The sequence below is a fragment of the Herpailurus yagouaroundi genome, unplaced genomic scaffold (assembly GCF_014898765.1).
Source record: "Herpailurus yagouaroundi ecotype Mexico unplaced genomic scaffold, PumYag 29, whole genome shotgun sequence".
Classification (NCBI taxonomy): Eukaryota; Metazoa; Chordata; class Mammalia; order Carnivora; family Felidae; genus Herpailurus; species Herpailurus yagouaroundi.
In genome coordinates this window covers 25,018,464-25,040,586 of record NW_024412377.1, presented here as the reverse complement: position 1 = coordinate 25,040,586, position 22,123 = coordinate 25,018,464, and the positions used below count along the sequence as shown (strand labels likewise).

Here is a 22,123-nt window from a genome sequence, read left to right as displayed (position 1 = left end):
GATATAAATCCAGCCAATGAGACATGAGAGTGCACCTGCTGGGGGTTCTGAATAAGGTTTTATAACTCTTTAAAAGGCACATGAGGAAAAGACACGAGCCTCTTCACTTCTTCCCGTCTTTGGAAATTGTTGTGTAAGAGTTGGATCCTTGGAGCTACTGTCCTTTTTGCAACATGAGAGAGTATCTGAATCAAAGGGCAATATCCTGAGAATTACAGAGAGAAAATGAGGAAAAAAGACATAGGACTCTGGATGTCTTTGAGCTATTCATTTAACCCCCCCCCAGCACTTCCCTACCTCCTAAATGGTGTGCAGAGCAAAGAGCAATTCATGTGAAGCCCACACTACATGCAGCATACGTGGGATGTATCACATCCCAAATGGCTTAATGGAGCAATTCACCTTTATGATTTAATAGTGAAAATAGATGAGGTTGATGTTAACTAGACTTAGTGTGCTGGTCATTTTGCAACACCATGCTGTACATTAGATCACCAGAACTCATTCATCTTATGACTGTAAGTTTGTACTTTTTGACCAACATCTCTCTATTTCCCCCACATACCGGAGTCTGGTAACATCATTTTTGAGACTTGGCATAAAAACCCCCTCTTCCCATGGGGCATGTGGGTGGCTCAGTCGGTTAAGCGTCTGACTTCGTGTGTGTGTGGTTTCTCCCTCAGGGTTTGAGAAGTACAGAAGAATTTGTACTTGTGGAGAGTTTGCAACTGACAAGATGCTAATGAAGTGCATGTGGACCTGGAGGTAGTTTGAAATAAACATAACAGAAACCCAAACCTGTGACTGTTGAGAAGGGCAACTCTCTGAAACTCAAGAAAGAACAAAATACCAATGACAGTAAGACTTTTCTCTAAACTTAAACAGAAAGGTCCCTCATACCAGCAGTTTCTTGCATTCACCCACCCACCCACACACACACGCACACACACACACACACACACACACAGAAAAGCTACCTATTATTATATAAAACAAAAGCCAATTATAGTGTAGGAAAGTACAAACTATAAAAAATCAGAAGTCAATAGAATTGAAGCAACTGGCTTACCTGGAAGAAGAACACCTCATTCTGAGCAGTTACTTGGTGAACACTGCCACCACCGCCCACAGGACCTCGTTGGTGTTGGCCTTCAGACACTCCACTTCCAGATCTAAGTCGAGGAGCTGCCGTACTCTCTTGGTGGCTAAATCATACTGCTTGTCCAGAAGGGGGGCGAAAGCATTCTCCAGGACGTCGGAGGCGTGGGCTAGGTAAATAAGGGCCAGCAAACGTTTGTCCATACGGTGAGGGTCATTCACCCATTTGTCAAGAAAAGCTTCCTGTACCTTCTTGATGAGGCACTGCTTGATATTGTGGTTGGTGAGGGGATGTGTCATCACGTCAAAAAGTAGAAAGTTCTGGGGCTCCTGGGTGGCTCAGTTGGTTGAGTGTCTACACTTAATTTTGACTCAGGTCATGATCTCATGGTTTTGTGGGTACAAGCCCCACGGTGGGCTCTGAGCTGACTGCTCTGGAGTCTGCTTGAGATCCTCTCTCTCTCTCTCTCTCTCTCTCTCTCTCTCTCTTTGCACCCCTCTTTCCCCCTGCACACGCTCTCTTTGTCTCTCTCAAAATAAATAAAGTTTAAAAAATGTAGGAAGTTTTGGGGGCATCTGGGTGGCCCAGTTAGTTAAGTGTCCAACTCTTGATTTCGGCTCAGGTCATGATCTCTGGTTTGTGAGTTCAAGCCCCACAACGGGCTCTGTGCTGACAGTGTGGAGCCTGTTTGGGATCCTCTTTCTCTACCCCTCCCCGACTCACTCAGTATCTCTCTCTCTCAAAAAAAAAAAAAAAAAAAAAAGGCAGAAAGTTTCTACTTGTTTCTCTGTTTCTCTGTTTTCAATATGCCCTTTTACACCAGGTATTTAATCATTCTTGCATATTGCTTAACTGGTGATACAATTCTAAGAGATTCCACATCTCACCTAAACAAAAGTTTTTGAAAATTAGAGAATTTCAGCCTTATTTTTTTCCACTCTTACTATGAATAGCAAAATGTGTTCATGGTAGCTGGTGTGTTTCTAGAGAAGTAGAATACAGAAAGTATTTTATGTTAGTCTGTTTTCCTCGAATCTGAACTTCTTATGGGACAGGAATCATATTTTATTGATCTCTGTAGCCCCAAGCACCAGGTATATTTCCTGAAACTTAGTACTTGCTCAGTAAGTATCTGTAAAAGAGAACTAATAAACTATTCCAACACACAGAATAGGTGCCTAATAGTTTTAGTATGAGGTAGAAATGAGCCAAATTCTGGCACATTTCAGTTGGCATGAAGGTATCAATTAAATAGCCAAAGGATAAATGAGAGAGGTTTAATTTTTTAAATAAACTTTTTAAAAGAATAATTTTTGATTTACAGAGAAGTTATGAAGATAGTAGAACATTGCCATATGCCGCACACCCAGTTTGTCCCACACCTCACTGGTTTTCCCATTAGTGTGGTACATTTATCATAATTAACGACCTAGTATTGGTACATTCCTCTTAACTAAAGTTCATACAGTATTCAGATTTCCTTAAGTTTTTGCCTAATACTCTTTTTCTGTTCCTGGATCCTGTCCAAGTTACCACATTCCATTTATTTATTATGTTTGCTTAGGCTCCTCCTGGCTTTGACAGTTCCTCCTTGTTTTGAGGACTTGGACAGTTTTGGGAAGTACTACTTAGGTACTTTGTAGATTGTTCCTCAATTGGGATTTGTCTGATGTTTTCCCCTTGATTAGACTGCAATTAAAGGTTTTTGGAAGGGGTACCACAAAAGTCAAGTACCATCCTCTTCTTATAATATCAAGGATGGACACTATGAACATGACTTATCACTGTTAGTGTTGACTTTGGTCCCTTGGCTGAGATATCTGTCAGTTTTCTCCATCATAAAGCCAAAGCCCCTGCCCCTTTTCATTCTGGACTCTTGAAAGGAAGACACTCTGTGCAGCACACATTTAAGGAGTAGTGATCTAGAGGTGCCTGGCTGGCTCAGTTGGTTAAGTGTCCGACTTCAGCTCTGGTCATGATCTCAGTGCGTGAGTTCGAGCCCCATGTCAGTCTCTGTGCTGACAGCTCAGAGCCTGGAGCCTGCTTCAGATTCTGGGTCTCCCTTACTCTCTGCCCCTCTCCTGCTTGTGCTCTGTCTCCTTCTCTCTCAAAAATAAATAAACATTAAAAAAAATAAAAGGAGTGGTGAGCTATGCTGCACTTCTTTGAGGATAAGGTTTTTACATAAATTATTTGAAATTGAAAGTTTTACTTTTCATTAAAGAATTGAATTTAGGGGTGCCTTGGTAGCTCAGTCAGTTGGGTGGTTAAGCATCTGACTTTGGCTCGGGTCATGGTCTCGTGGTTTGTGGGTTCAGGTCTCGCGTCTGGCTCTGTGCTAACAGTGCAGAGCCTGCTTGGGATTCTCTCTCTCCCTCTCTCTGCCTCTCCCCTCTTACAAGCTCTCTCTTTCTCTCAAAATAAATAAATATGCATTAAAAAAAGAATTAATTGAGATTCACATTAAAGATGGCTTGTTGAATAAGTACTCTATTCCTGACAAAAATGCCATGAAAATGAGAGCAGAGGGAATTTTATGGAGGCACAAACCTATGAGACTAGTAAAGAAAACAATAGCAGTAAAATTTTAGACACTGCAAAGTAAGTGGAAACGTGGTAGATGGATTAGCGATCCAAGAAAACGAATCCTAAACTGGCAGTGGGTAAAGCAGAGAGGTAACCCACATTACACTGCAGATCCCCAAGGCTCAGAAACTGGCACCAGACAGCTGTGGAAACATGGGTGGAGGAGCAGATAATGGTAGGGCTAAAAATAGAGAGATTGTTTGAAAGTCTTTTTAGAAAGTACCTCCAGATCCTCTCATCTATTCTGTGCAGCCAGCCTAGTAGAAGAGAACAAAACACAGGGTCTCTGGACTCAGGCACACAGACACAGTCGAAGGAGGCAGGGATCTCTTACTGAAAACAGGGGGATCAAAGAAAAGTTTATGTCCTAAAATTTGTGACATCTTAGCCTTCTCCTTCCTCTCAATTCCTGGAACTCTGGAAGCTAGGATTATACCTTCCAGCCAAGACATTAGGAGAGTCTTCTCTGGAAAATTCTACCAGCCCAACAGAAAAGAATGAAAAACACTGACAAGAGAATTTCCTCAAAGAAGTATAATGAAGCCCCCACTGCACCACCTCCCATCATGAACACACATAGTTTCCAAATAACTTTTTGGGCCTCTCTTTCTAAATATGAACAGACTGCCAGGGAGTGCATTCATTTGGTAAAACCCCTCTAATGTGAAACACAGAACTCAACATAAAATATGAAAATAACAAAAAGATGTTTATAATTGCCCTAAAATGGAATACTCTTCAGTGACAGAAAAAGGAACGACCTGCTGATGCCTGCTGCAGTGAGAACGGTGTTCACACAGCATGTGAGGTGAAAGAAAGCAGACACAGAAGAACATTTATTGCACTATTCTATTTGTATGAAGTATCTAGAAAAAGTAAATGTGTAGACACAGCAGATTATTGGCTGATTGGGACGAGATGGGAATGGAGATGAATTGCAAATGGGAGCATGATATTTTTTGGGGGTGTAGAAATGTTCTACAACTGGATTGTATGGGGCACCCGGGTGGCTCAGTCAGTTAAGCCTCCGACTTCGGAACAGGTCGTGATCTCGTCGTCCGTGAGTTCGAGCCCCACATCGGGCTCTGTGCTAACAGCTCAGAGACTGGAGCCTGCTTCAGATTCTGTGTCTCCCTCTCTCTGCCCCTCCCCCATTCATGCTCTGTCTCTCTCTCTCTCTCTCTCTCTGTCAAAAATAAATAAGCATTAAAAAAAAGAAGAAATAATAAAACTGGATTTAGTGATGGTTGAATGATTCAATGAATACTCCAAACGTCAGTGAATTAGACACTAAAAATGAGTGAATTTAATGACATAGGAATTATATCCTGGGTGGCACAGTTGGTTAAGCATCAGACTCTTGATTTTGGTTCAGGTCATGATCTCACAGTTCATGAGTTCAAGTCCCATGTCAGGCTCTGTGTTGATAGTGTGGAGTCTGCTTAGGATTCTCTCTCCCTCTCTCTCTCTGCTCCTCCCCAGCTCTTTCTCTCAAAAATAAATAAACTTAAAAAAAAAAAAGAATTATACCTGAATAAACTTGTTTAAAAAAAGAAACTCAGAGAAACAAACTATGGAGGGAGAAGAAAAATGAAAAAGGTCATGGATATCCCCAGAGAAATAAGAGATGATATGTATCCATATACAAGATGATAGTTTTAAAAAGGACATTCAGAGGATAACAACAACAACAACAAAAAAAAAAAAAACTAGAAAAATAAAAAATTGGATGGCAGAAATGAAAAAGTGAGAAAAGTAGAGGATATAAGGAATCCAAAATGTAGAGCAAAATGGTGAATAACTGGACAATAAGAAAGAAAACATAAGAAATTAGATGGTTGATTCAGGAGGCCTAACAGCTGAATGATAGGAGCTCCAGAAAGAGAGGGCTAAAAAGAATGGTGGGGGAAAGTATTGGTAAAATAACATAAACAAATTTTCCAGAGCTCAAGAACATGAGCTTCTTCTCAGAAAGGCCCTTTGGGTATCCAGCCCAATGAATAAAAGACAAAAAACAAAAGCAAACAAAAACCTCAACAAACAATTTTAAAAAACAACAAAAGACTCATTATTGTGAAGTTTCAAACGCTGGAGATAAACAGTGGATAGTAAAAGCTTCTGGAAGGGGAGGAGGACATGGGGGGCGCAGATAATGGTGAGACAGATAATGAATAGAAGATTATGAATCAGAACGGCATCAAACATCTCAAACGGGAGGTGGAAAATAATGGAGCTAGACCTTCAAATTTATTTTTAAGTTATTTTTTAGCCAAGTGTTCCATATTTAGTCAAACTCTCCATCAAGTGAAACAGTAGAAAAGAGACAATCTTCAAAAAAAAATTTAAAATATTTATTTATTTTTTGAGAGAAAGAGAGAAGGGGACAGTGTGAGCAGGGGAGGTGCAGAGAGAGGGAGACACAGAATCCGAAGCAGGCTCCAGGCTCTGAGCTGTCAGCACAGAGCCTGATGCGGGGCTCGAATTCAGGCACTGAGATCATGACCTGAGCCAAAGTTGGCCACTTACCTGACTGAGCCACCCAGGTGCCCCAAAAAGAGACAATTTAGACGTGGAGAGGCTCAAAAAAATGTACTTTCCAGACATCTTTCCTAGGAAGCTATTTGAGGATGTGCTTGAGTGTGGATGAATGCTTGCACGTACACACACACACACACACACACACACACGCACACACTAAATTGAGCCCCAAAAGGGCTCAATTTAGAAAAAAGATATTGGGATATTGAGATACATGGGATTGAGGAGACAGAAGATCCAACGGAGACAAAGAGAATTCCCAGAGTGACAGCAAATGGAGTCCCAACAAAACAGGAGTGAAGCACCCGCAGTGAAACCTTGCAGACTGGAAAGCAGGGGGAGGGAGGCACTAGGAGGATTCTCTGGGACAGGAGCCAGGGGATGCGGGAGGCATGAGGGCCAGGATATAATTCTTCAATCACTGAACATGATTTGTATAAAGTGCAATTTACAGCTATTTTATAGAGCTGTTGAGGATGTGGGAATGTTTAATCAGTTGTTCAAAGAAAATGAAGAAAATATTAAAAAAAATTTTTTTTAACATTTATTCATTTTTGAGATTGAGAGAGGCAGAGCATGAGCGGGGGAGGGGCAGAGAGAGAGACACAGAATCTGAAGCAGGCTCCAGGCTCCAAGCTGTCAGCACAGAGCCTGACGTGGGGCTTGAACTCACAGACCATGAGATCATGACCTGAGCTAAAGTCGGACGCCCAACCAACTGAGCCACCCAGGTGACCCAGAAAATATTTTAAAATGAGGCAATTATTGGGGAGCCTGGGTAACTTAGTTAAGGATCTGACTCTTGGTTTTGGTTCAGGTCATGATCTCACAGTCACTGAGCTCTAGCTGCACATTTGGCTCTATGCCAATAGTTCAGGGCCTGCTTAGGATTCTCTCTCTCTCCTTCTCTCTGCCCCTCCCGTGCTCATGCTCTCTCTCTCAAAATAAATAAATTTTTAAAAAATTAAAAAAAATAAAGAAGCAAAATCAGAGAAAATAGCTAAAAAATTGGAACTGTTAGCTTGGTGGATGATAGGGTAGGAGGGTTGAAGAGAAGGGACTGCTCTTTTATAAAAATCACTTTTAGTAATAATTGATGTTTTATACTATTCAAATGTAGCATGCTGATAAAAATAAGTGGATTTAATTATAATTATAGTTATTTTATTAAAAGCAAAAAATGTAGGGGCACCTGGGTGGCTCAGTCGGTTAAGCGGCCGACTTTGGCTCAGGTCACGATCTCACAGCTCGTGGGTTTGAGCCCCACGTCAGGCTCTGGGCTAACAGCTCAGAGCCTGGAGCCTGCTTTGGATTCTGTGTCTCCCTCTCTCTGCCCCTCCCCCACTTGTGCTCTGTCTCTCTCTCCTCTGTCTCTCAAAAATAAATAAACATTAAAAAAAAGCAAAAAATGTATATTTGAAATTATTCAATATCAAAAATAGGAAACTTCAAATTGTAGCATCAATACTCAATTTAATATGCATAAATTGTATTGAATCATATGAATTAATACCAAAAAGAAGATTTGATTTGGAAAAGCCATTTTGCACTTTATGATTTGCTTTGTAGAATTGGAGTTTTAAAATTGTGATAATTAATTCATGAAGGGTTGAGGATTTGATTCCTACTTTCTGAGGTTTATTAATATTTAAAAGTCTGTATCTGAAGCATAAAGAACTTTATCAAATTAAAGAGTGGTAAATCATTCCCCTTTGAAGAAAAACATCATAATTTGCATTCAAATTCCTTCCTTATCTTTTAAAAAGAGTAAAGACGGGCGCCTGGGTGGCGCAGTCGGTTAAGCATCCGACTTCAGCCAGGTCACGATCTCGCGGTCTGTGAGTTCGAGCCCCGCGTCAGGCTCTGGGCTAATGGCTCAGAGCCTGGAGCCTGTTTCCGATTCTGTGTCTCCCTCTCTCTCTGCCCCTCCCCCGTTCATGCTCTGTCTCTCTCTGTCCCAAAAATAAATAAACGTTGAAAAAAAAAATTAAAAAAAAAATAAAAAGAGTAAAGACAGCACTGATTTTTAGGCCTCATGATATTTACTACCCCAGGAAGAGTTTGCAAATGGGAATTATACCCAAATCATGAATGTAATCCTGATTACTTTTTCTTCTGGATTAAACATATGTGTACACACCCATATTTAAACATTAAGAAATTGACAACAGTTATTTTACCCATCTGTAGTCTGAGCCCAATGACGGAACAGCCTTTCTCCCTTCTACCCTCCCTCCCTATTTCCCTCTTTTCCTTCTTTCCTCTTTCTAGAAGCATTTACTTTGTTCCCAGTACTAGCTGAATGTTGAGAACACAAAAAAATAGTAAAATAAACTCTTTTCTACAGGGAAATTACAATCTGGTGCCACTTTCCACAACTAGCCATAAAGCAAGGTGTAAGGGAAAGAACAAAGTATTATGAGAACAGAGAGGAATCAGAATTTGCAGGGTGTCTGGGGACAGAATGTAAAGGGAAAAACTCTCCAAAGAGGATACTTTCTTGCTTTGACTTGGAGAGTCAGACAAGCTAAGGGAGAGAGGTGATGCCCTCTGCAGAGGGCGCAGCAGGCATAAAGCATCCAAGGGCACAGAAGGAAACAGTGAAAGGTACAGAGTACCCAGTATCTCTGCCTCCCAAGGTGATTAACTTCTGGTCCATTTTTGCCCTGAACACTCATTCCCTCAAAGTCACCTGCACACACTGGGAAGAGAATAAGAAGCCCGAGGCTGTTGAGTTAGAACTGGACACGCCAGGGTGGAGGGCAGGGAGGGCTCTATAGAACTGGGAATGGCTGTTTCATTCCTGGCACGAAGGAGAATGCATTGTAAGCACATTTGAATAAAGGAGTGCTCTATGAATAGTACTAAGTTTGAAATTCTTGAACAAAAGGATTTTCTTCAAGTTCCAGATTATTCAGGCTCAGGTGAGAAATCACTTGACAATTTATATTTGGAAATTGGACATGAGATGTTCTTTCATTTAACAATTATTTACTGGGTGCCTGCTGTGGCTGCTGTCAGTGTTCAAGACACTGGGGAAAAAAAGGTCTTAACATTTGTGACACATATTCAGGGGCTTTTTTATATTTATAGTTCATCTTTCTAGATTAAAAAAAAATAATAATTGCCAGAAATCAACTTAAAAATTCATCAAGATCGGGGCATCTGGGTGGCTCAGTTGGTTAAGCATCCAGCTCTCGATTTCATCTAAGGTCATGATCTAATGGTTTGTGAGATCAAACCCTGCATGGGGCTCTGCATTGACAGTGCACGGCCAGCTTGGGATTCTCTCTCTCCCTCCTTTTGCCCTTCTCCGGCTCATGTGCATGCTCTCTCTCTCAAAATAAATAAGTAAGCTTTAAAAAAAAATTCATCAAGGCCAATTTAAGGGATTTACCAAGAATATTGCAGATACTTAGATGTAAATGTGAGGAGGTGATTTTTAAAAAATTATTACAAGAGGGGTGCCTGGGTGGCTCAGTTGGTTAAGTGCCCAACTCTTGGTTTCAGAGCAGGTCATGATCTCACAGTTTGTGAGCTTGAGCCCCGAGTCAGGCTCTGTGCTGACAGTGCAAAGCCTGCTTGGGATTCTCTCTCTGCCTGCCTCCTCTCTCTGTCAAAATAAATAAATAAACTTAAAAAAATGTTTAAATTTATTACAAGAAAATTTAGCATTGCCCCTAGTAATACAGAATTATGAAACTGAAAGCACTTATGTGGTGATCTAGTGCCACCATGTGTCCCAATTACTCAATTACATGATTTAACAGTCAAGATTCTGTATTCTTTTCCTATTGCAGCTGTAACAAATCACCACACATTTGTGGAAAACAACAAATTACCACAAATTTGTCATAAATTTGTAATATATCTCAGTGGGCTAAAACCAAGGTGTCAGCAGGGCTGTGTGCCTTCAAAGCCCTACAGAAGTCTCTGTTTTACCTTTTCCACATTCTGGAGGCTGCCTGGATTCCCTCACTGGTGGCTCCATTCCAGAACCAACAATGGCCAGTTGAGTCTTCTCATGGTAAATCTCTCTGACGCTGCCTCTCCTCTTTCACTTTTAAGGACCCTTGTAATTACATAGGGCCCACCTGGATAATCCAGGATAATCTCACCATCTCAAAATCAGTTGATTAGGAAACTTCTATCTGCAATTTTACTTCTCCCTTGCCATGGAACATAACATATTCACAGGTTTTGGGGATTAGGATGAAAATATCTTTGGGAGGGGGGCATTGTTCTGTATACCACAGAATCGATTAGGTTTTATTTGGGGGGGATATGCTACTTTTTATGCTTCAAATGATAAAGACATTAAACTGTTTTTCTGTCCTTATTTGTAACTTGGAATTGGTAAACAAGAAAAACATATCTTTTGCCAATGTCTGTAAAATTAGCCACTGTGAGAAGTGAAATGATTCATTTTCAGAAATACCAAATCAAAGCTGTGCTGTCTAGTTAACAATAGGTTTACAACCTATTGAGAATTTGTATGAGCCCCTCTCCCCCCACACCCACCCCCCAAATGGATTCCCAAACCCTTAGACACTTCACTTCCTGGTTCTTCCCCTCTCCGTTTTTGGGCTTATTTTCACAGGCTTTGCAATGAGCATGTGCCAAAGAACTGAAGTCTCTGTATCACCTCAAGGAATGTACATTTGTTCCAATCAGACTACTCCTTGCCTTGCATGGGCATAGGCAACGTCGGGTAAGGCTGTAACCTCTGTAGTGCTCAGCCAATGAGGAACCAGGGGAGAGACTTGCATGCTAGGAGATAAATTGCCTGCTGTAACTGCCCCAAGTGTGCCTGTCCACCAGACACCTGCTTTTGCAACACTGTTGATTAAAGCCTTGCTCTACTGTGCTCGGAGTCCCCACGTGCCTCCTTTGATTGGGGCAGTGGGCTTATTTCTCACAGCCATGCACTTAGAAATCCTTCCAGTGAATTTTTACTTATGCTTTACTAATCTTAGCTAGAAAAACCCAAACTAAACATTAAAATATTGTTAAATTCATCTTAAAATTATTTTGACTTGGGGAGCCTGGGTGGCTCAGTTGGTTGAGTGTCTGACTCTTGATTTCAGCTGAGGTCTTGATCTCAGGGTTTGTGGGTTCATGCCCTGTGTCAGGCTCCGTGCTGACAGTGCATGGAGCCTGCTTGGGATCCACTGTCTCCCTCTCTCTCTGCCCCTCCCTCCCCTGTTCTCTTTCTCTCTCAAAATAAATAAATAAACTTAAAAAAATAATAAAATTATCTTGACTTGGCAAAGGCAGGTGTAAGCCCAAATACTGCTTGGTCATATACAAAATATACAAGTAGAGGGTCTTTTTTGTTTGTTTACGGGGCAAATGGCTTTGTTCACAAACCAGTCAGAATTAAGTTCACAAAAACTCATAATTGGAAAATTTTGTAGGGATTAAAAGAGGAGAAGAAGGGAACCGGTGGATTTTGTTTCTTTACATGTATCTACCTCCATTACTGTAGCAGATGAGCACCCCACTTTTGTACTGGTCATTTTCCAGCCAGGGGAAGAGAGACTATTCTGCACCCACCAGGATTTAATAGGCTGCTTTCTGAGTAGAGATGAGGTAAGGCAGGGTATGCTAATCAAGCCTCACAGGAAAATCAACAAGATAAAATACTTGTGATGTGGTTTGAAGTGTTGGGGTTTGGAGCTGACAGGTAAGAAAGAACTCTTGAGATGTCTTTGGTGCAAACAATGTGGTTTTATTAAAGCACAGGGACAGGGCAGGTGGGCAGAAAGAGCGGCACTAGGATTATGAGTGACTGATTAACTACCCAGGAGCTGGGGGAAGTAGAGATAAGGGGAAGTTTCCAAAAGGACTTTCATATGCTAAAGAAGACTCCGAATCCTGAAGGCATAGCTATTGTCAAGCTAAAGTTGTTTTTCCCTCTAGCAAAGCATTAACTTTTAAGATTGTCAGGAGTTCCTGGAAGAATGCCATACTCTGCTTATCTTAAGTGTTTGTCAATGGGCTGCAGGTTATAAGGAAATTTAATTTTATCTACACTTCTTTCTGCCTTTGTTTCCCACATCACTTATGTTTTCTTTTTATTATTATTATTATTATTAGTTTTTATTTAAATTCCAGTTATTTAACAGTGTAATATTCGTTTTGGGTATACAAAATACTGATTCAACACTTCCATACATCACACGTGCTCATCACAAATGCATTCCTTAATCCTCATCACCTTTTTAACCCATCCCCTCCCCTCCCACCCCCCCCTCGCCTCCGGTAACCATCAGTTCGTTCTCTATAGTTAAGAGTCTGTTTCTTGGTTTACCTCTCTTTTTCTGTCCCTTTCCTCATTTATTGTTTCTTAAATTCCACTTGTGAGTGAAATCATGGTATTTGTCTTTCTCTGACTGATTTATTTCACTTAGCATAATACTCTCTATCTCCATTCATGTCATTGCAGATGGCAAGATTTCATTCTTTTTTATGGCCACACCTTTGTCCATTCATCAGTCGATGGACACTTGGGCTGTTTCCATAATTTGTCTATTGTAGATAGTGGTGCTATAAGCATCAGGGTGCTTTGAATTAGTGTTTTGTATTCTTTGGGTAAATACATAGTAGTGCTGTGAGATGTAAGGAAGATGATTCATTTTCAGAAATACCAAATCAAAGCTGTGCTGTCTAGTTAACAATAGGTTTACAACCTATGGGAATATGTATGCTCCCCCCCCCCCCCACCACACACACACCACAATGGAGTCTCAAACCCTTAGACACTTCACTTCCTGGTTCTTCCCCTCTCCGTTTTTGGGCTTATTTTCACAGGCTTTGCAGTGAGCATGTGCCAAAGAACTGAAGTCTCTGTATCACCTCAAGGAATGTACATTTGTTCCAATCAGACTACTCCTTGCCTTGCATGGGCATAGGCAACATGGGGTAAGGCTGTAACCTCTGTAGTGCTCAGCCAATGGGGAACCAGGGGAGGGACTTGCATGCTAGGAGATAAATTGCCTGCTGTAACTGCCCCAAGTGTGCCTGTCCACCAGACACCTGCTTTTGCAACACTGTTGATTAAAGCCTTGCTCTACTGTGCTTGGAGTCCCCACGTCCTTCCTTTGATTGGGGCAGTGGGCTTATTTCTCACAGTGCAATTGCTGGATCCTAGGGTGATTCTATTTTCAACTTTTTGAGGAATCTCTATACTGTTTTCCAGAGTGGCTGCACCAGTTTTCATTCCCACCAACAGTGCAGGAGGGTTGCCCTTTCTCCACATCCTCGCCAATACGTGTTGTTGCTTGTGTTGCTGATTTTTATTTATTTATTTTTATTTATTTATTTTTTATTTATTTTTTAATTTTTTTTTTTAACATTTATTCATTTTTGAGAGACAGAGTGTGAGTAGGGGAGGGGCAGAGAGAGAGGGAGACACAGATCCGAAGCAGGCTCCAGGCTCCGAGCTGTCAGGACAGAGCCCGATGCAGGGCTCGAACTCATGAACCATGAGATCATGACCTGAGCCGAAGTCGGACACTTAACCAACTGAGCCACCCAGGCGCCCCTGTTGCTGATTTTTAAATGCATGGGTTTTCAATAGTGCTTCCCCAGCCTTTTCTGGAATGTCACATATAGTGTACTATGGGAAGGGTACATCAATATTATGCAGGTAGGATGAGGAAGAATATAATAATTGCAGACTTCTTTTTCTGTTGTAAAATTGTTACCAGCTATTAGAAGGACTGACCTGCACATCTCTCCAGGGCCCATGTAAGGCTTCTGCCCAGCTTGAGGAAAGCTTCATGAAAACATTAAAGCATCTCCAACAGAATTTCCTTACAAAGCATTTCAGTAAATTAGCAGTCATTAAACTGCTGTGTAAGTCTCGGCGATAACCTGTTATAGTTTCCATTGTAGAGGTTTTATGTATCTTTTGTTAAATTTCCTCTTAAGTATTTTGTGAAGTAAAATGCTTCTTTAAAAATAGTAATGATTTAAAAAACATAATAGTGGTTTTATTTCTTCCTTTGTGATATATACGACTTTTGTATCTTTTCCTTACCTTTTCACCATAGGTGGGACTTCCAGGATAGTGTTGAATGGAAGTGGTCCAAGTGAACATCTTGTCCTTGTTCACTGTCTTGAGGGGAAAGTATTTAATATCTCACGGGCAGTATGGTATTAGCATCAGGTCCTTTCTAGATGCTTTTTTTTTTTTAAATGTTTACTTTATTTTATTTATTTATTAGGTTGTTATTAATGTTTATTTATTTTGGGGGGGGTGGGGAGGGAGAGAGGCAGACAGAGAGGAAGACCAAGGATCTGAAGCAGGCTCTGTGCTGACAGCAGAGAGCCCAATGTAGGGCTCAAACCCACAAACTGTGAGATCATGACCTGAAGTCAGACACTTAACTGACTGAGCCACCCAGGCTCCCCAGAGCTTTTTTTTTTTTAATCATTTTTATTTTCATTTTATTAAAAAAAATTTTTTTTAATGTTTACTTAGTTTTGAGAGAGAGACAGACAGAGTGCAAGTAGGGGAGGGGCAGAGAGAGAGGGAGACACAGAATCCGAAATAGGCTCCAGGCTCTGAGCTGTCAGCACAGAGCCCAATGCGGGGCTCAAACTCACAAACCAGAGATCGTGACCTGAGCCGAAGTCAGATGCTCAACCACTGAGCCACCCAGGTGCCCCCAGAGCCTTTAGTTTTAAAATTATGATGGCTATTGGATTTTATCAGAGGCACTTTTTTCACATTTATTGGTATGATCATATAGTTTTTCTCCTTTGTTCTGTTAATGTGACAAATAACCTCAATTTTCAAAGATTAAGGTGACCTTGTACTCCTGGAATAAACCCACTTAACCATGATGTAGTTAGTGTTGCTGCTTTCAAGTAGCTAATATTTTGTGAAAGATTGTTGTATCGTGAGAGATGTTGGTCACAAATTTTCATGTAGTCTTTGTCAAGGTTTTGACAGGGTTATACTGGCTTCATAACATGAGTTGGAAATAGTTTCCGTTTTCTAAAAATGTGTAAGATTAGTATTATTTCTTTCTTAAATGTTTGATAGAATTCCCAAGAGAAACCATCTGGACTTGCAGTTTTCTTTGTAGGAAAGCTTTTGATTAGCATTTCAACTTTAAAAATAGAGTTATTCAGATTTCGATTTCTTTTTGTATCATTTTGTAAGTTGTGTTTTTTTTTAAGTTTATTTATTTTGAGAGAGCAAGAAAATGCAAGTGGGGGAGGGGCAGAGAAAGTGGGAAAGAGAATCCCAAGCAGCTTCACACTGTCAGCGTGGAGCCCGATGCGGAGTTTGAACTCATGAACCGTGAGATCATGACCTGAGCTGAAGTCAGATGCTTAACCTACTGAGCCACACAGGTGCCCCTGGATTATTTTACTTCGCATAATATTTTCAAGGTTCATCCATGTTGTAGTATGTATCAAGGTCTCATTCTCTTTCATGATCAAATAATATTCTATTGTATGTATATAGTACATTCTGTTTATCCATTCATCTGTTGATGGACATTTGGGTTGTTTCCATCTTTTGGCTGCTATGAATATGCTCCAATGAATATTGGTGTACCAGTATCTGAATCTCTGCTTTCAGTTCTTTTGGGTATATACATAGGAATGGAATTGCTGGACTATATAATTCCATGTTTAACTTTTTGAGGAACTGTCAAACTCTTTTCCATGGTGGTTGCACCAGTTTTACATCCCCACCAACAGTATATGAAGGTTCCAATTTCTCCAAAGCCTTGCCAACACTTATTTTCCTTAAAAAAAAAAAAAAAAAAAGTAGCCATCCGAAGGGGTATGAAGTGCTCTCTCATTGTGGTTTTGATTGGCATTTCCCTAATGACTCATGATGTTGAGCATCTTTTCATGTGTTGGCTTCTTTTATTGACTAGTTGTATATCTTCTTTAAAGAATTCTTTATATATTCTAGATATTAATCCTTTATCAGATATATGATTCACAAATATTTTCTTGTATTCATTGGGAGGTCTTTTTCACTCCCTTGATAATGTTCTTTGATGCAGTAGAGTTTTTAATTTTGATAAAGTACAATACAAAGTCTTTAGGGATAAATTTGAAGAGATTTGGCATCATATTGAGACCTCCTACCTATGAATAATAATATTCTCCATTTACTGAGGTCTTCTTCTATGGCCTATAATGTTTACCTTTTATCTTGTAAAGATCTTTTATATTTACTATACAATGTTGAATGTATGTTTGAATGTTTATTCTCAGGTATTTTATACCTAGGTTTCTGTTGTGAATTTCTTTCTGTTGCATTTTCTGTCTGCTGCTGGTGAACTGGAAAACTACCAATTTGTGAATGTCTAGTTGCTATCCAGTCCCTTTGTTGAACTCTGTTATTATTTGCCAGTTTTCATCATATTCGTTTTCACAGTCTATCATTTGGTAGACTAATACTACCCCGGAGCCTCAAATCCCTAGGAATGACAGAAAAGTCATATAAAGAATAAAATCCATAGCATGAAGAAATACCCACACTTTCTCTTTTTTCATGTGCACAATATGAGAGTATACTATATGCACTGTTAGTCATTTTATATTTTCTGCTCCCTCCTACTAGTGTTCAATATCAGTACACAGAGAGGACCTCTTCCTATTTAAGGGTGATGGTGTAAGGGTGTACAATAACTTACTATGTCGTGCTGAGGAAAACTTTCCCCCATCTTTTACTATTACAGTGAAAATCCTTGTATGAAAGTCTTTGCACAAATATCTGCAGGATCAAAAATTCCTAGAAGTGAAAATCCTAAAACCTGGATCAAAGAGTATATTCATCTTCAATACTGATAACTACTATCAAACTGCCTTCATGAAAGCTGTACCAATACACATTCTCAACAACAGCATATCAGCATGCTGTTTTCTCACACCTTTAGCAACACAACATACGCTGTTTACAATAGTCTGAAAGAAATATAGAGAATTAGTATCTTTATTCTTTTTGTAGAAGATGCTGCTGACGTCCCACCAACTTTACCTGCAGCTGTAGAGGATAGTTCCTAAACATTCCGACAGCACCCAACTTGTGTCTGGATCTCTCTGCTTCTCTTCCTGAATCGCTTTTAGGTGCCATAGGAATTTGCTTAGTTCAAGCAAGGGTAGGCTTTCCAGGGTGGCTGGTTAAGTAATAGCATATCAGGCTCTCAGAGGCAACCTTCAACATATGAGGAATGGGAACCAGTGGATAAATGTGCAAGCTTCCTCTTCCCTCAGCAGGCAATTCTAAGCCATGTTCTTACTGATTCCTGAGGGGAACTGAGCGCCTGTTGACTATAGCAGTAATCTCATTGATCTGTTGTTAACTTTTCCACCTTCCTACCTTACTTTCACTACTTCTTCACATCCTGATTTCACCTCCAAGATAAACCACATGCACTCAAATCCCTTCAATACCTGCTTTGAGGAGGACTTAAACTAAAATAGATGACCAGGTTTGGTCCTAGAAAGTTGACCCTCAAGAATCGGACTACAGAATTTGTTTACTCCCTGGTCAGGGAGCAATGAGAATCTCATTGCTGGTTTAAGTGGGGGTTGTGGTAATCCATGGCATGCTGGGTTTACTAAGACTCTCATGTCTGATTGTTTAGGATGAGGTACAGGTAGAGGGTCTGGGCTAGGGAATAGTTAACTGCTCTTGAAAGACATGGGGCAATGGTAATTATTAAGGACTGTGGAGGAGGCTGACTTTTCGTTAACTTTCCTGGAAGCCTCGGAGAATGGCACACTAGGTTGGCCAGCTGTCAACTCAGGGCATGCTAGAAGGCTCTCATGGCCAACTTTAATTAATCCGACCCTCATCTCTTGCAGCAGGAGGGCAGATTGTGCTGAATATTAGCCTCAGAATACAATCATAAAAATGTCAGAGCTCTAATGGATATCTAATGCACAGCCAGAGCAGGTGTCCCATCTTAAATTCAGAGCCCTGGAAGGGAAGAAATAGGATTGTGAAATCTGGATGGTTTTATTTAGGTGAATGCACTACACAGTCCAAACCCAATATTTCTCTGAATCTTCCAGACAGGCATGCTTCTTGGTAAACAGGCCGCCTTTCTCTCCTGTGTTGTCTAATACTTTCCTTCCCTTGCTCCCTTCCTTCTTCTCAAACTTGATCCAATTGTAATCTATTTTGTTGTAAGGAGTGAATTGGGAATCCGACCTTTTCTTTTTGAACTAGCTATCCAGTTTTTCAGCACCATTTACTGAATATTTCATCTATCCCCACTGATATAAAATGCACCCTGACTGTATATTACATTCCAGTATGTACTTGGGTCTTGTGGGAGAGAATGCTAAGTATTCACCAAACCTTTTCCCTCCTCTTTCTGGAGACACAACAGGGTGGTCTCTCAGCTTCCAGTGCAGTTAGGAAATGATGGGCCTGATACCTAAAAGCCTTCAGCATGTGACCTTCTAACCTCCTTGCCTTCTGGTAGGTGGAATGGAGCTATCCTCCAGGAAAACTCAGGAAGCCGCGTGTTCACAATGGCAGAGTTACAGATACAAGGGGCAGGAGTCCCAGACGCCTCGTTTGCATGAGAGCCTGCAAAGCAGAAACACTGGTTTTGGACTTTATGAAAATGAGGAATAACTTTCATTTTTTATGAGCCACTTGCTTTTTCTTTTTCCCTTAAACTAGATATCCTTACTTTAACTAACATAGATCTATTTCTGTTAGATCCTTTCTTTTTTTTTTTAATTTTTTTCAACATTTATTTATTTTTGGGACAGAGAGAGACAGAGCATGAATGGGGGAGGGGCAGAGAGAGAGGGAGACACAGAATCAGAAACAGGCTCCAGGCTCTGAGCCATCAGCCCAGAGCCTGACGCGGGGCTTGAACTCACGGACCGCGAGATCGTGACCTGGCTGAAGTTGGATGCTTAACCAACTGCGCCACCCAGGTGCCCCTGTTAGATCCTTTCTTTAACTAACATAGATCTATTCTGTTCCGTTCCATTGTCTGACTACCCATATGCTGGTATTACAGTTTTAATTAATATAATTTTATAATGTATTTTGGTACATAATAGGACTAATCCCTTCATTAACTTTTATTTTACAGTTTTGGTTTCCCCTGCATGATGGTTTTTCCGTATGAACTTTAGAATTAGCCTCACTACTGGGGCGCCTGGGTGGCTCAGTCGGTTAAGCCTCCGACTTCGGCTCAGGTCATGATCTCACGGTCCGTGAGTTCGAGCCCCGCGTCGGGCTCTGTGCTGACAGCTCAGAGCCTGGAGCCCGTTTCAGATTCTGTGTCTCCCTCTCTCTCTCTCTGACCCTCCCCCATTCATGCTCTGTCTCTCTCTGTCTCAAAAAATAAATAAATGTTAAAAAAAATATTTAAAAAAAGAATTAGCCTCACTACTTAAAACAAGATCTCCTTCATATGCTTATTGAAACTGCATTATATGTAGCTTGATATATACATTGATAAAACATTGACATCTTTATAACATTGAATATTCCTCTACAAACACATATCTTTCCATAGATATTTACACCTTCATTTATATTCTTCCATAACTTCATAAAGCTTTTTTTTTGTATAGGTGGTGATTTTTCATTTAGTTTATTCATAGGGTTTTTTTTTTTTTTTGAGTGAAGTGATGCTATTGTAAGTAAGATCTTTTCTTCTGTTATATTTTATAATTGTTGTTGCTTATATAGGAAGCCTACAGGAGGCTGTGTTGCCCATCTTAGCGTGATGTCAAATAAAAATCAAACACCAGCCTGACAGCCAAGAAAAGCACCTAAAAGCAAAATAAATCTTAAAAATTTTTTGTAGATGTCTCTACTGCACAGCAGAAAAACAGACTGTATAAACAGAAGGTATGTGGTCGTGGGTTGATTCAGAATGGTCATAGAATGTCCTCCTTTTTGACTGAAGTTCCAAAGAGCTACTGCATTTATAAACTTTCCATACTCTTCAACAGACACGCATTGTCATGTTGCAGTTTGAGGAGGCCCAATAGACATAACTGTTCTCCAATAAGTTTCTAAACAACTTAGAAATATGCATAGGCATTCAGGCAGATGGAGACAAAAATGTCATCATTACTAGTAAAACTGATATTAGAGAACATGGCTTAAGTCTGGGGCAACAACTGGATAGCACCCCAGATGAATTTTGCTGCCCACGGGCACGACTGCACAATGTAAGCTCTCTCCCAGGGCCTGTTCTTACAAACTATGGAATGAAGGACAAAGCAGAACATATACAGACTTCCAATAGAAGGCATTCGAGAATTCCCTTCTTTCACTCTTCCTTCCCTGGGGAGGAATGAGTAAAAGGGCACAGCAAGGTCAGGACTCTAGTGGAAGGTGCCTCCTATAGAAGGAAAATCAGAAGTGAGGAAAAGTGTTTCTCCACCAACACTCAGCAAAGCTATAATCTTTTTAGGGACCCAAAGTTCATATCCACAGTTTTTGATGGTACTGTCCAATATAGGATTTTAATTTTAGGCCAAATTCAAACTATATGTATTAAAACATTTTTTTTTAATTTATTTTTGAGAAAGAGAGAGAGAGAGAGCATGCACGCGTGCTCTTGCACGTGAGCAGGGAGGGGCAGGGAGAGAATGGCAAAGAGGATCTGAAGCAGGCTGTGCGCTGACAGCAGGGAGCCTGATGCAGGGCTCAAACCCACGAACCGTGAGATCATGACCTGAGCCAAAATCAAGAGTTGGACGCTTAACTCAAAGTATACTATAAACTCATAGACTGTCAGAAAAATACTCAAGGATGTGCAATAGTCAGTGGAAAAAGTGAATCAGCATAGAGGCACAGAGAAGGTGGAGAACATGATAGGTAGCAAATAGTTACGGTGATTTAAACCGAAAAAAAAAAAAAAAAAAGAAATAAGAATTTTAAGACCCATAACAAAAGAGCCTGCCATACTTCTTCTTTTTTTAAATGTTTATTTATTTATTTTGAGAGAAAGAGAGAGTGTGTGCAGGGAGAGGGGCAGAGAGAAAAGGAAAGAATCCCAAGCAGGCTCTGGGCTGTCAACAGAGTCCCATGTGGGGCTCGATCCCGTGAACCACAAGATCATGGCCTGAGCTGAAATCAGGAGTCAGTCACTTAACCAACTGAGTCACCCAGGTGCCCCAAGGCTGCCATACTTCTAATTTAAGGAATATAATGAACCCATGAAATATTGTGCTGATTTAAATATTTAGTTGAGAGTCAGCAGAACTGCAAGATTGTGGCCCACATTCTCTTGGCGAGCTGCTGATCTAATCTCAGACAACCTTGGACTCCACTAGGATAGTTAGTTGCTAGGGAATGAAACAAAAGTTTCCAAGCATGCCAAAATTTTGTATAGAAAACGGATCATTCTAGTTCTTAATCATGTTTTGAGATTTGTTTATTGGCATCTTACACTCTGAGTGTTCATTTTTCTATGAAAACCAAAGAACCTATAAATTTAAAATAAATTGTTGCTTTAGAAAAAAAATAAAGAGTTGGATGCTTAACAGACCGAGCCACCCAGGAGCCCCAAACTACATGTATTTTCACATTACATTAACATGAGCACTGTGGAACATGCTTCTAATCAGGTGTTTTGTTTTTTAAATTTTTTTTAACGTTTACTTATTTTTGAGAGACAGAGCATGAGGAGGAGAGGGAGACACAGAAGCCGAAGCAGGCTCCAGGCTCCAAGCTGTCAGCACAGAGCCAGACACGGGGCTTGAACTCACAAATTGTGAGATGATGACCTGAGCCGAAGTCGGTCGCTTAACCGACTGAGCCAACCTGGCGCCCCTACTTCTAATCAGGTTTTATCTCTAAGAGAACAGAGTGCAGAAGAGCTGGAAAACTGACACGATTGCCTTTCTCTCATTTATAACACAGTTATTCTA

General features: G+C 40.5%; 1 protein-coding gene across 1 annotated transcript; it reads right to left on the bottom strand.

Annotated features, from left to right (window-relative positions):
• Positions 1–1,094: 1,094 nt before the first annotated feature.
• LOC121041656 (Golgi phosphoprotein 3-like) lies at positions 1,095–14,327 on the bottom strand. The gene is made up of 2 exons (XM_040492606.1): positions 14,268–14,327; positions 1,095–1,428 (listed from the first exon to the last, which is right to left on the bottom strand). Exons 1-2 carry the CDS (start codon positions 14,325–14,327, stop codon positions 1,099–1,101), a joined length of 390 nt encoding a protein of 129 aa, XP_040348540.1. The 3' UTR covers positions 1,095–1,098.
• Positions 14,328–22,123: the final 7,796 nt, after the last annotated feature.

What these genes read in the sequence shown, in the direction of transcription:
- LOC121041656 (XM_040492606.1), bottom strand. Translation starts at nt 14,327, where the DNA reads ATGTTCACTTGGACCACTTCCATTCAACACTATCCTGGAAGTCCCACC. An exon ending in GTCCCACCTATGGTGAAAAG is followed by an intron (nt 1,429 to 14,267) that starts GTAAGGAAAAGA and finishes TGAGCCACCCAG; the next exon opens with GAGCCCCAGAACTTTCTACT.